General features: G+C 46.9%; 1 protein-coding gene across 1 annotated transcript in view; it reads left to right on the top strand.

Moving 5' to 3' along the window:
- LOC118373878 (peripheral-type benzodiazepine receptor-associated protein 1) overlaps positions 1–15,000 on the top strand; it is a gene marked incomplete at its 3' end in the record, with an annotated part of 283,366 nt that overhangs the window by 255,743 nt on the left and 12,623 nt on the right. The window contains 2 exon segments of the mRNA XM_052457506.1: positions 6,396–6,538; positions 7,195–7,363. Coding sequence (XP_052313466.1) covers positions 6,396–6,538; positions 7,195–7,363 — 312 coding nt within the window.

The following is a 15,000-nucleotide window of genomic DNA, read 5'->3' as shown; positions in this document are numbered from 1 at the left end:
GGGAGTACAGGAGAGGGCTCAGAACGCACCCTTGTGGAGCCCCAGTCAAATCAAATCAAATCAAATCAAATTTATTTATATAGCCCTTCGTACATCAGCTGATATCTCAAAGTGCTGTACAGAAACCCAGCCTAAAACCCCAAACAGCAAACAATGCAGGTGTAAAAGCAGTGTTGAGGATCAGCGGGGAGGAGATGTTGTTGCCTACCCTCACCACCTGGGGGCGGCCTGTCAGGAAGTCCAGTACCCAGTTGCACAGGGCGGGGCAAGACCCAGGGTCTCGAGCTTGATGACGAGCTTGGAGGGTACTATGGTGTTGATTGCCGAGCTGTCGTCGATGAACAGCATTCTCACATAGGTATTCCTCTTGTCCAGATGGGTTAGGGCAGTGTGGTTGAGATTGCATCGTCTGTGGACCTATTTGGGCGGTAAGCAAATTGGAGTGGGTCTAGGGTGTCAGGTAGGGTGGAGGTGATATGGTCCTTGACTAGTCTCTCAAAGCACTTCATGATGACGGAAGTGAGTGCTACGGGCGGTAGTCGTTTAGCTCAGTTACCTTAGCTTTCTTGGGAACAGGAACAATGGTGGCCCTCTTGAAGCATGTGGGAACAGCAGACTGGTATAGGGATTGATTGAATATGTCCGTAAACACACCGGCCAGCTGGTCTGCGCATGCTCTGAGGGCGCGGCTGGGGATGCCGTCTGGGCCTGCAGCCTTGCGAGGGTTAACACGTTTAAATGTCTTACTCACCTCGGCTGCAGTGAAGGAGAGACCGCATGTTTTCGTTGCAGGCCGTGTCAGTGGCACTGTATTGTCCTCAAAGCGGGCAAAAAAGTTATTTAGTCTGCCTGGGAGCAAAACATCCTGGTCCGTAGTCCGTAGTCTTCCTGTAGTCCGTGATTGACTGTAGACCCTGCCACATGCCTCTTGTGTCTGAGCCGTTGAATTGAGATTCTACTTTGTCTCTGTACTGACGCTTAGCTTGTTTGATAGCCTTGCGGAGGGAATAGCTGCACTGTTTGTATTCGGTCATGTTACCAGACACCTTGCCCTGATTAAAAGCAGTGGTTCACGCTTTCAGTTTCACGCGAATGCTGCCATCAATCCACGGTTTCTGGTTAGGGAATGTTTTAATCGTTGCTATGGGAACGACATCTTCAACGCACGTTCTCATGAACTCGCACACCGAATCAGCGTATTCGTCAATGTTGTTATCTGACGCAATACGAAACATATCCCAGTCCACGTGATGGAAGCAGTCTTGGAGTGTGGAGTCAGCTTGGTCGGACCAGCGTTGGACAGACCTCAGCGTGGGAGCCTCTTGTTTTAGTTTCTGTCTGTAGGCAGGGATCAACAAAATGGAGTCGTGGTCAGCTTTTCTGAAAGGGGGGCGGGGCATGGCCTTATATGCGTCGCAGAAGTTAGAGTAACAATGATCCAAGGTTTTTCCACCCCTGGTTGCGCAATCGATATGCTGATAAAATTTAGGGAGTCTTGTTTTCAGATTAGCCTTGTTAAAATCCCCAGCTACAATGAATGCAGCCTCCGGATAAATGGTTTCCAGTTTGCAAAGAGTTAAATAAAGTTTGTTCAGAGCCATCGATGTGTCTGCTTGGGGGGGATATATACGGCTGTGGTTATAATCGAAGAGAATTCTCTTGGTAGATAATGTGGTCTACATTTGGTTGTGAGGAATTCTAAATCAGGTGAACAGAAGGATTTGAGTTCCTGTATGTTTCTTTCATCACACCATGTCTCGTTAGTCATAAGGCATACGCCCCCCCCCCGCCCCTCTTCTTACCAGAAAGGTGTTTGTTTCTGTCGGCGCGATGCGTGGAGAAACCCGTTGGCTGCAACGCCTCAGATAGCGTCTCTCCAGTGAGCCATGTTTCCGTGAAGCACAGAACGTTACAGTCTCTGATGTCCCTCTGGAATGCTACCCTTGCTCGGATTTCATCAACCTTGTTGTCAAGAGACTGGACATTGGCAAGAAGAATGCTAGGGAGTGGTGCGCGATGTGCCCGTGACCGGAGTCTGACCAGAAGACCGCCTCGTTTCCCTCTTTTTCGGAGTCGTTTTTTTGGGTCGCTGCATGCAATCCATTCCGTTGACCTGTTTGTAAGGCAGAACACAGGATCCGCGTCGCGAAAAACATATTCTTGGTCGTACTGATGGTGAGTTGACGCTGATCTTATATTCAGTAGTTCTTCTCGACTGTATGTAATGAAACCTAAGATGACCTGGGGTACTAATGTAAGAAATAACACGTAAAAAAACAAAAAACTGCATAGTTTCCTTGGAACGCGAAGCGAGGCGGCCATCTCTGTCGGCGCCGGAAGTTAGTTCAATGACACATTCAAATAGTTTTAGCCAAATTTTAATAGGTATTTAAATTTGAATGTGCTTTTTAATGGCGTAGAATGCCCTGCTTGCTTTCTCTCTCTGTTCATTCACTGCCTCATTAAGGTGTCCAGTTGAGCTTATTTTTAAAGTAATTGTAGTCTGTACAGTACTCTATATATTTTGTACCAATTGAGAACTTTGGTCTAATTCCTTATTTTAGTCTTTCTGGGGTTTACTACCAGGACCCAGGTCTGGCAGTACTGCTCTAGCAGGTCCAGGCTCTGCTGTAGGCCATGTGCTGTGGGGGTTTACTGCCAGGGCCCAGGTCTGGCAGTACTGCTCTAGCAGGTCCAGGCTCTGCTGTAGGCCATGTGCTGTGGGTGACAGCAGGCACAGGTCATCTGCGAAGAGTAGGCATTTAACTTCTGAATTGTGGAGACCAACACCAGAGGCTGAGGATTTTTCTAGGATAGTGGCCAATTCCTTAATTAATGTAAATTGAAGAGTGCAGGGCTCAGATTGCAACCCTGGCGAAGGCCCCTGCGTCTGGTTAAAGAATTCTGTTATTTTCTTATCAATTTTAATGCTGCACGTATTGCCAGTATACATTGATTTAATTATGTCATATGTTTTACCCCCTACACCACTTTCAATAACTTTGTAGAACAGTCCTGTATGCCATATAGAATCAAATGCTTTTTGGAAGTCGATAAAGCAAGCGTATATTTTGGTATTATAGTTCAGCGTTTCTTAGCAGTAGGTGGAAGAACAAAGAACATGCAGATGGGTACACAGGACACTCTTCACGTACGCCCAGAAAGACTGATGTACAGACGATATAAACGTTGTCTTTTTCTCCCTGTCATCTGGGCTCTGCTTGTAGCCCGACTGTTGCTACATTCAGGTGGACTGATCATCCCCTAATGAGATAGAAGCTGGTCTCATTGGAGCAGATTAATCCCTAGTCCACTACAACAGTTCACATGTAGGTCTAGGTAATCAGTCACCATGACAGACAGCCCTGTGGTCAGACCAGGTAATCAGTCACCATGACAGACAGCCCTGTGGTCAGACCAGGTAATCAGTCACCATGACAGACAGCCCTGTGGTCAGACCAGGTAATCAGTCACCATGGTTACTACATTATATAGACAGACAGCCCTGTGGTCAGACCAGGTAATCAGTCACCATGACAGACAGCCCTGTGGTCAGACCAGGTAATCAGTCACCATGGTTACTACATTATATAGACAGACAGCCCTGTTGTCAGACCAGGTAATCAGTCACCATGGTTACTACATTATATAGACAGACAGCCCTGTGGTCAGACCAGGTAATCAGTCACCATGGTTACTACATCATATAGACAGACAGCCCTGTGGTCAGACCAGGTAATCAGTCACCTTGACAGACAGCCCTGTGGTCAGACCAGGTAATCAGTCACCATGGTTACTACATTATATAGACAGACAGCCCTGTTGTCAGACCAGATAATCAGTCACCATGGTTACTACATTATATAGACAGACAGCCCTGTGGTCAGACCAGGTAATCAGTCACCATGGTTACTACATCATATAGACAGACAGCCCTGTGGTCAGACCAGGTAATCAGTCACCATGACAGACAGCCCTGTGGTCAGACCAGGTAATCAGTCACCATGGTTACTACATTATATAGACAGACAGCCCTGTGGTCAGACAAGGTAATCAGTCACCATGGTTACTACATTATATAGACAGACAGCCCTGTGGTCAGACCAGGTAATCAGTCACCATGGTTAGTACATCACATAGACAGACAGCTCTGTGGTCAGACCAGGTAATCAGTCACCATGGTTACTACATCACATAGACAGACAGCTCTGTGTTGTTGCTGTTATTGTATAAGCACATCCAGAGATTATTGTTCTAAGAGTTAGCGAGTGAAGGGGGCCATGCTCTGTGTTTCTGCTTTCCCCTCTTCCTCTCTCCCTCCTTTCCCCTCTTCCCCCTCTTCCTCCTTTCCTCTCTTCCTCCTTTCCTCTCTTCCCCCTTTCCCCCCTTCCTCCTCTCCCACCCTTCCCCCTCTTCCTCCTTTCCTCTCTTCCCCCTTTCCCCCCTTCCTCCTCTCCCACCCTTCCTCCTCTCCCCTCTTCCCCCTCTTCCTCCTTTCCTCTCTTCCCCCTTTCCCCCCTTCCTCCTCTCCCACCCTTCCTCCTCTCCCCTCTTCCCCCTCTTCCTCCTTTCCTCTCTTCCCCCTTTCCCCCCTTCCTCCTCTCCCACCCTTCCCCCTCTTCCTCCTTTCCTCTCTTCCCCCTTTCCCCCCTTCCTCCTCTTCCTCCTCTCCCCTCTTCCCCCTCTTCCTCCTTTCCTCTCTTCCCCCTTTCCCCTCTTCCCCCTCTTCCTCCTTTCCTCTCTTCCTCCTTTCCTCTCTTCCCCCTTTCCCCCTTCCTCCTCTCCCACCCTTCCTCCTCTCCCCTCTTCCCCCTCTTCCTCCTTTCCTCTCTTCCCCCTTTCCCCCTTCCTCCTCTCCCACCCTTCCTCCTCTCCCCTCTTCCCCCTCTTCCTCCTTTCCTCTCTTCCCCCTCCCCCTCCTCCCCCTCCTCCTCTTCCTCCTCTCCCCTCTCCCCTCTTCCTCCTTTCCTCTCTTACCCCTCCCCCTCCTCCTCCTCCTCTCTCCCTCTCTTCCCCCTCTTCCTCCTTTCCTCTCTCACCCCTCCTCCTCTTCCCCCCCCTCCTCCTCCTCTCCCCCCTCCTCCTCTCCCCTCTTCCCCCTCTTCCTCCTTTCCCTCTCTTCCTCTCTTCCCGGGGATCATAGACATACGCACGTTTCTTTCTGAAGCAGCTTAGGCCCCACTGGCTCAGGCTCAGGGCATTAGCTTGATTACCTCTCTTATGTACACGCCCGGACCACGCCATTACACAGCAGAGAGGGGGGAGTGAGCTCTAACTCGCCATTACACAGCAGAGAGGGGGGAGTGAGCTCTACCTCGCCATTACACAGCAGAGAGGGGGGAGTGAGCTCTACCTCGCCATTACACAGCAGAGATGGGGGAGTGAGCTCTACCACGCCATTGCACAGCAGAGAGGGGGGAGTGAGCTCTAACTCGCCATTACACAGCAGAGAGGGGGGAGTGAGCTCTACCTCGCCATTACACAGCAGAGAGGGGGGAGTGAGCTCTACCTCGCCATTACACAGCAGAGAGGGGGGAGTGATCTCTACCACGCCATTACACAGCAGAGAGGGGGGAGTGAGCTCTACCTCGCCATTACACAGCAGAGAGGGGGAGTGATCTCCACCACGCCATTACACAGCAGAGCGGGGGGGTGAGCGCTACCACGCCATTACACAGCAGAGCGAGGGGGGTGAGCTCTACCTCGCCATTACACAGCAGGGCGGGGGGCTCTACCACGCCATTACACGGCAGAGCGGGGGTGAGCTCTACCTCGCCATTACACAGCAGAGAGGGGGTGAGCTCTACCACGCCATTACACAGCAGAGAGGGGGAGTGAGCTCTACCACGCCATTACACAGCAGAGAGAGGGGGAGTGAGCTCTACCACGCCATTACACAGCAGAGAGAGGGGGAGTGAGCTCTACCACGCCATTACACAGCAGAGAGAGGGGGAGTGAGCTCTACTACGCCATTACACAGCAGAGAGCGGCGGGGGGGAGTGAGCTCTACCACGCCATTACACAGCAGAGAGAGGGGGAGTGAGCTCTACCACGCCATTACACAGCAGAGAGAGGGGGAGTGAGCTCTACCACGCCATTACACAGCAGAGAGAGGGGGAGTGAGCTCTACCACGCCATTACACAGCAGAGAGAGGGGGAGTGAGCTCTACCTCGCCATTACACAGAAGAGAGGGGGGTGGGCTCACCTCGCCATTACACAGCAGAGCGGGGGAGTGAGCTCTACCACGCCATTACACAGCAGAGAGAGGGGGGCGGGAGCTCTACCACACCATTACACAGCAGAGCGGGGTGGGGGGGGCTCCCGCTCAACAGTTAGCTTGTAGGCTAACTGTTGCTCCAAATAATGTGAGTTCTGTTTGTGTGTTTGCGTGCAGAGAGCATGGATCATTCATGGCCTATAGGAGACAATGAGGTGCGTATCTTTGTGGCTCTGTTCCCCTACGACCCTGTCAACATGTCTCCCAACCCCGACGCTGCTGAGGAAGAACTGCCCTTCAGAGAGGGACAAATCATCAAGGTATGGAACCTGCCAGAATATTCCCAGTGATATTCCTGGCACTATGTTAGACACTCATCCGATCTGTCAATAATTATTGGTTGTGGCCTCCTGAGTGGCACATCGCAGTGCTTGAGGCGTCACTACAGACCCGGGTTCAATACCAGGCTGCGTCGCAGCCGGCCGAGACCGGGAAACCCATGAGGCGGCGCACAATTGGCCCATCGTCGGCCGGGTTACGGGGAGGGTTTGGCCAGCCGAAATGTCCTTGTTCCATCGCAGTCTAGCGCCTCTTTGTGGCTGGCTGGGCGCATGCAAGCTGACTTCGGTTGCCAGCTTTACTGTGTTTCGTCCTACACATTGGCACAGCTGGCTTCCGGGTTAAGCGAGCAGTGTGTCAAGAAGCAGAGCGGCTTGGTAGGATGCGTGGCTCTCGACCTTTGCCTCGCCCAAGTCCATATGGGAGTTACAGCGATGGGACAAGACTGTAACTACCAATTGGATATCACGAAATTGGGGATAAAAAAGGGTGAAAAGTAGAAAAATATGTTTAAAAAAATAAAAATGATAGTGGAAACGTTTCTCCATGTTATCTCTCTTCTATAAATGAGGTAGTCAGACAATAACACAACCTAACAGTCGCCATCTTGTTTCGTTTTCACCCCATCCTCCTCCAGATCTACGGAGACAAAGACTCGGATGGATTCTACCGCGGCGAGTCGAGCGGTCGTCATGGTTACGTGCCATGTAACATGGTGTCAGAGATTCAGGTGGAGGACGAGGAGACCAGAGAGACACTCCTGCAGCAGGGCTTCCTGTCTACCGCAACAAACATGGAGAAGATAGGTAGGCATAGCTGTCAGTCATAACAACGTCCAATCATCAAATGGTTTTACAGCTGTCAATCATATCAACATCCAATGCCAACCGGGTTCATCCCACAAGTGCCTGTTAAACAGGGCCTGATCCAAGTAACACGTCGTCCATGTAATCAAACAATGAATCAGTCAAGTACGTTGTATTTGTATAGTGCTTTCTGTTTGCTGTCGGCTCTATGGTTTGTCTTGATGTTGTCAGCCTGTACGCATCACCGTAGAACGTGTACGAACTGAGGTCTTTCAACAGGCGTGGGTATGTTCTTTGTGGTGTTTGTTTCAGTGGACAGTGAAACTACGTGATAACAGAAGTTCTGTATGATGTGTAGCGTGATGTGTAGCGTGACGTGTAGCGTGACGTGTAGCGTGACGGGTAGCGTGACGTGTAGCGTGACGTGTAGCGTGACGTGTAGCGTGACGTGTCGCGTGACGTGTAGCGTGACGTGTAGCGTGACGTGTCGCGTGACGTGTAGCGTGACGTGTAGCGTGACGTGTAGTGTAGCGTGACGTGTAGCGTGACGTGTAGCGTGACGGGTAGCGTGACGCGTAGCGTGACGCGTAGCGTGACGCGTAGTGTGACGGGTAGCGTGACGTGTAGCGTGACGCGTAGCGTGACGGGCAGCGTGACGTGTAGCGTGACGTGTAGCGTGACGTGTAGCGTGACGTGTAGCGTGACGTGTAGCGTGACGTGTAGCGTGACGTGTAGCGTGACGTGTAGCGTGACGGGTAGCGTGACGTGTAGCGTGACGTGTAGCGTGACGTGTAGCGTGACGTGTAGCGTGACGGGCAGCGTGACGTGTAGCGTGACGTGTAGCGTGACGTGTAGCGTGACGTGTAGCGTGACGTGTAGCGTGACGGGTAGCGTGACGTGTAGCGTGACGTAACGGATGTTATGACATTCAGAACTGCCAACACATGTTTATGTTTTACTCCTCTCCTTCTAGTCTTCATTTTCTTAAATATAGATATATAGATATAGATATATATAGATATATAGATATATATATATATATATATATAGATATGTATAGATATATAGATATATAGATATAGATATGTAGATATGTATAGATATATAGATATGTATGTATAGATATATAGATATATAGATATAGATATATAGATATGTATGTATAGATATGTATAGATAGATATATAGATATGTATGTATAGATATATAGATATGTATGTATAGATATATAGATATAGATGTATAGATATAGATATATAGATATAGATATATAGATATATATATATATATATAGATAGATATATATAGATATGTATGTATAGATATATATGTATATAGATATAGATATATGTATATAGATATAGATATATGTATATAGATATAGAGATAGATATATAGAGATATAGATATAGATATATGTATATAGATAAAGATATATAGATATATAGATAAAGATATATAGATATAGAGATAGAGATATATATATATATAGATATGTATGTATAGATATATAGATATAGATAGATATGTATAGATATATATGTATATAGATATAGATATATGTATATAGATATAGAGATAGAGATATAGATATAGATATAGATATATATAGATATATAGATAAAGATATATATATAGATAGATATAGAGATAGAGATATATAGATAGATATATATATATATATATATATATATATATATATATATATATATATATATATATATGTATAGTACCAGTAAAACATTTGGACACACCTACTCATTCAAGGGTTTTACTTATTTGTGTTTTCTACATTGTAGAATAATAGTGAAGACATCAGAACTATGAAATAACACATATTGTATGGAATCATGTAGTAACCAAAAAAGTGTTAAACAAATCTAAATATATTCTATATTTTAGATTCTTCAATGTAGTCACTTTTTGCTTTGGTGACAGCGTTGCACACGTTTTTCCAACAGTGGAGGAGTTCCCACATATGCTGAGCACTTGTTGGCTACTTTTCCTTCACTCTGCGGTCCAACTCATCCCAAAACATCTCAATTGGGTTGTGGTCGGGTGATTGTGGAGCCCAGGTCATCTGATGCAGCACTCCATCACTCTCCTTCTTGGTCAAATAGCCCTTACACAACCTGGTGGTGTGGTGGGTCATTGTCCTGTTGAAAAACAAATGCTAGTCCCACTAAGCGCAAACCAGATGGGATGGCGTATCACTGCAGAATGCTGTGGAAGCCATGCTGGTTAAGTGTGATTCTAATCAAATCACTGACAGTGTTACCAGCAAAGCACCATCACACCTCCTCCTCCTCCATGATTCACGGGTGGGAACCACACATGCCGAGATCACCTACTCTGCGTCTTTCGCAAAGACACTGCGTTTGAAACAAAAAAACTCAAATTTGAACCAATCAGACCAAAGGACAGATTTCCATTGCCTGTGTTTGCTTGGCCCAAACAAGTCTCTTCTTCTCATTGATGTCCTTTAGGAATGGTTTCTTTGCAGCAATTCGATCATGAAGCCCTGATTCATGCAGTCTCCTCTGAACAGATGATTTATATTTTTTATTTCACCTTTATTTAACCAGGTAGGCCAGTTCAGAACACCTTTATTTAACCAGGTAGGCCAGTTCAGAACACCTTTATTTAACCAGGTAGGCCAGTTCAGAACACCTTTATTTAACCAGGTAGGCCAGTTCAGAACACCTTTATTTAACCAGGTAGGCCAGTTCAGAACACCTTTATTTAACCAGGTAGGCTAGTTCAGAACACCTTTACTTAACCAGGTAGGCTAGTTGAGAACACCTTTACTTAACCAGGTAGGCCAGTTCAGAACACCTTTACTTAACCAGGTAGGCCAGTTGAGAACACCTTTACTTAACCAGGTAGGCCAGTTCAGAACACCTTTATTTAACCAGGTAGGCCAGTTCAGAACACCTTTACTTAACCAGGTAGGCCAGTTCAGAACACCTTTATTTAACCAGGTAGGCCAGTTCAGAACACCTTTATTTAACCAGGTAGGCCAGTTCAGAACACCTTTATTTAACCAGGTAGGCCAGTTCAGAACACCTTTATTTAACCAGGTAGGCCAGTTCAGAACACCTTTATTTAACCAGGTAGGCCAGTTCAGAACACCTTTACTTAACCAGGTAGGCCAGTTCAGAACACCTTTATTTAACCAGAACACCTTTACTTAACCAGGGCCAGTTCAGAACACCTTTACTTAACCAGGTAGGCCAGTTCAGAACACCTTTACTTAACCAGGTAGGCCAGTTCAGAACACCTTTACTTAACCAGGTAGGCCAGTTCAGAACACCTTTATTTAACCAGTTCAGAACACAGGTAGAACCTTTATTTTAACCAGGTAGGCCAGTTCAGAACACCTTTATTTAACCAGGTAGGCCAGTTCAGAACACCTTTATTTAACCAGGTAGGCCAGTTCAGAACACCTTTATTTAACCAGGTAGGCCAGTTCAGAACACCTTTATTTAACCAGGTAGGCCAGTTCAGAACACCTTTATTTAACCAGGTAGGCCAGTTCAGAACACCTTTATTTAACCAGGTAGGCCAGTTCAGAACACCTTTATTTAACCAGGTAGGCCAGTTCAGAACACCTTTATTTAACCAGGTAGGCCAGTTCAGAACACCTTTATTTAACCAGGTAGGCCAGTTCAGAACACCTTTATTTAACCAGGTAGGCCAGTTCAGAACACCTTTATTTAACCAGGTAGGCTAGTTCAGAACACCTTTATTTAACCAGGTAGGCCAGTTCAGAACACCTTTATTTAACCAGGTAGGCCAGTTCAGAACACCTTTATTTAACCAGGTAGGCCAGTTCAGAACACCTTTATTTAACCAGGTAGGCCAGTTCAGAACACCTTTATTTAACCAGGTAGGCCAGTTCAGAACACCTTTATTTAACCAGGTAGGCCAGTTCAGAACACCTTTATTTAACCAGGGAGGCCAGTTCAGAACACCTTTATTTAACCAGGTAGGCCAGTTGAGAACAAGTTCTCATTTACAACTGTGACCTGGCCAAGACAAAGCAAAGCAGTGCGACAAAAACAACAACACAGAGTTACACATGAACAAACGTACAGTCAATAACACAATAGAAAAGTGTATGCAAATGTAGAAGAGTAAGGAGGTAAGGCAATAAATAGGCCATAGAGGCAAAATAATTACAATTTAGCGTTAACACTGGAGTGATAGATGTGCAAGTAGAGATACTGGGGTGAACAGTTGATGTTGAGTTGTGTCTGTTACTTGAACTATGAAGTATTTATTTGGGCTGCAATTTCTGAGGCTGGTAACTCTAATGAACTTATCCTCTGCATCAGAGGTAACTCTGGGTCTTCCTTTCCTGTGGAGGTCCTCACGAGAACTAGTTTCATCATAGTACTTGATGGTTTTTGTGACTGCACTTGAAGAAACTTTCAAAGTTCTTGAAATGTTCTGTATTGACTAACCTTCATGTCTTAAAGTAATATTGGACTGTCATTTCTCTTTCCTTATTTGAACTGTTCTTGCCATAATATGGACTTGTTCTTTTACCAAAAAGGGCTATCTTCTGTATACCACCCCTACCATGTCACAACACAACTGATTGGCAAAATGCAATAAGAAGGAAAGAAATTCCACAAACCAACTTTTAACAAGAAACACCTGTTAATTGAAATTCATTCCAGGTGACTACCTCGTGAAGCTGGTTGAGAGAATTCCAAGAGTGTGCAAATCTGTCATCAAGGCAAAGGGGTGGCTCCTTTGAAGAATCTCAAATATAAAATGTATTTGTTTTGTTGTTGGAGGAATTCCTCAGAAGTGATAGAACAACAGCTGCGTCTTGGTTAATGGAAAACACACATTTAACTCATGATCTCTCTGCTGCTCATGAGTTCTCACTTTAAATGACTCATGTCCCGAGTAAGATTTGTGCTATTTGATTAAATGTAAAAGTCAACCAAAGCAATCTCACTCCTATGAGCTGCGTTCTATGCTTTCATGGTTCGTCTTTAATTGCACTTGGATGTTTTTGTGTTTGCTGACTGTTTTAGGATAACCATCCTAGCTTGAGCTTATGGGCTGTTCGTCGACTCCTTGTCATGGGACTCATTTCAAAGAATTGCCAGAAGCATAAATTAGTGGGATAAGCTGTTGGGGAGGGGGGCTAAGTGCTATGGACCCAAACACGCGCACAAGCACACACACAAAAAACACACACACACACACACACACACACACACACACACACACACACACACACACACACACACACACACACACACACACACACACACACAGCATTATCCACCCAGCCAACTAGAGAAAGCTGAAAAAACATTACGTCTCTATTTCATGCTTCTATTTCCGCCAAAAGGATCTCTTCACTTCCTGTGTTCTGTTCGCTGGTTATTTACTATTGATTGGTTTATAAAATGGCTTTTTACTACAGGCTTCAAACTCATTCTGTCTCTTGTCTGGTCTGCTTCTTCATGGTTCTGGTGTCTCTGTCTCTCTGTCTGGTCTCCTTCATGGTTCTGGCGTCTCTGTCTCTCTGTCTGGTCTGCTTCTTCATGGTTCTGGTGTCTCTGTCTCTCTGTCTGGTCTGCTTCTTCATGGTTCTGTCTCTCTGTCTGGTCTGCTTCTTCATGGTTCTGGTGTCTCTGTCTCTCTGTCTGGTCTGCTTCTTCATGGTTCTGTCTCTCTGTCTGGTCTCCTTCTTCATGGTTCTGGCGTCTCTGTCTCTCTGTCTGGTCTGCTTCTTCATGGTTCTGGGGTCTCTGTCTCTCTGTCTGGTCTGCTTCTTCATGGTTCTGGTGTCTCTGTCTCTCTGTCTGGTCTCCTTCTTCATGGTTCTGGCGTCTCTGTCTCTCTGTCTGGTCTCCTTCTTCATGGTTCTGGTGTCTCTGTCTCTCTGTCTGGTCTGCTTCTTCATGGTTCTGGTGTCTCTGTCTCTCTGTCTGGTCTGCTTCTTCATGGTTCTGGCGTCTCTGTCTCTCTGTCTGGTCTCCTTCTTCATGGTTCTGGCGTCTCTGTCTCTCTGTCTGGTCTGCTTCTTCATGGTTCTGGTGTCTCTGTCTCTCTGTCTGGTCTCCTTCTTCATGGTTCTGGCGTCTCTGTCTCTCTGTCTGGTCTCCTTCTTCATGGTTCTGGCGTCTCTGTCTCTCTGTCTGGTCTGCTTCTTCATGGTTCTGGTGTCTCTGTCTCTCTGTCTGGTCTGCTTCTTCATGGTTCTGGTGTCTCTGTCTCTCTGTCTGGTCTGCTTCTTCATGGTTCTGGCGTCTCTGTCTCTCTGTCTGGTCTCCTTCTTCATGGTTCTGGTGTCCCTGTCTCTCTGTCTGGTCTGCTTCTTCATGGTTCTGGCGTCTCTGTCTCTCTGTCTGGTCTCCTTCTTCATGGTTCTGGCGTCTCTGTCTCTCTGTCTGGTCTCCTTCTTCATGGTTCTGGTGTCTCTGTCTCTCTGTCTGGTCTGCTTCTTCATGGTTCTGGTGTCTTTGTCTCTCTGTCTGGTCTCCTTCTTCATGGTTCTGGTGTCTCTGTCTGGTCTGCTTCTTCATGGTTCTGGCGTCTCTGTCTCTCTGTCTGGTCTGCTTCTTCATGGTTCTGGTGTCTCTGTCTCTCTGTCTGGTCTCCTTCTTCATGGTTCTGGTGTCTCTGTCTGGTCTGCTTCTTCATGGTTCTGGTGTCTCTGTCTCTCTGTCTGGTCTGCTTCTTCATGGTTCTGGTGTCTCTGTCTCTCTGTCTGGTCTGCTTCTTCATGGTTCTGGTGTGTCTGTCTCTCTGTCTGGTCTGCTTCTTCATGGTTCTGGCGTCTCTGTCTCTCTGTCTGGTCTCCTTCTTCATGGTTCTGGTGTCTCTGTCTGGTCTGCTTCTTCATGGTTCTGGCGTCTCTGTCTCTCTGTCTGGTCTGCTTCTTCATGGTTCTGGAGTCTCTGTCTGGTCTGCTTCTTCATGGTTCTGGTGTCTCTGTCTCTCTGTCTGGTCTCCTTCTTCATGGTTCTGGCGTCTCTGTCTGGTCTGCTTCTTCATGGTTCTGGTGTCTCTGTCTCTCTGTCTGGTCTCCTTCTTCATGGTTCTGGTGTCTCTGTCTCTCTGTCTGGTCTCCTTCTTCATGGTTCTGGTGTCTCTGTCTCTCTGTCTGGTCTGCTTCTTCATGGTTCTGGTGTCTCTGTCTCTCTGTCTGGTCTCCTTCTTCATGGTTCTGGTGTCTCTGTCTCTCTGTCTGGTCTCCTTCTTCATGGTTCTGGTGTCTCTGTCTCTCTGTCTGGTCTCCTTCTTCATGGTTCTGGCGTCTCTGTCTCTCTGTCTGGTCTCCTTCTTCATGGTTCTGGTGTCTCTGTCTCTCTGTCTGGTTCTGGTGTCTCTGTCTCTCTGTCTGGTCTCCTTCTTCATGGTTCTGGTGTCTCTGTCTCTCTGTCTGGTCTCCTTCTTCATGGTTCTGGTGTCTCTGTCTCTCTGTCTGGTCTCCTTCTTCATGGTTCTGGCGTCTCTGACTGGTCTGCTTCTTCATGGTTCTGGTGTCTCTGTCTCTCTGTCTGGTCTCCTTCTTCATGGTTCTGGTGTCTCTGTCTCTCTGTCTGGTCTCCTTCTTCATGGTTCTGGCGTCTCTGTCTCTCTGTCTGGTCTCCTTCTTCATGGTT

This window comes from Oncorhynchus keta, chromosome 11 (assembly GCF_023373465.1).
Source record: "Oncorhynchus keta strain PuntledgeMale-10-30-2019 chromosome 11, Oket_V2, whole genome shotgun sequence".
Lineage (NCBI taxonomy): Eukaryota > Metazoa > Chordata > Actinopteri > Salmoniformes > Salmonidae > Oncorhynchus > Oncorhynchus keta.
Note: the sequence above shows the minus strand (reverse complement) of the source record. Positions and strands in the feature narration are given on the sequence as shown.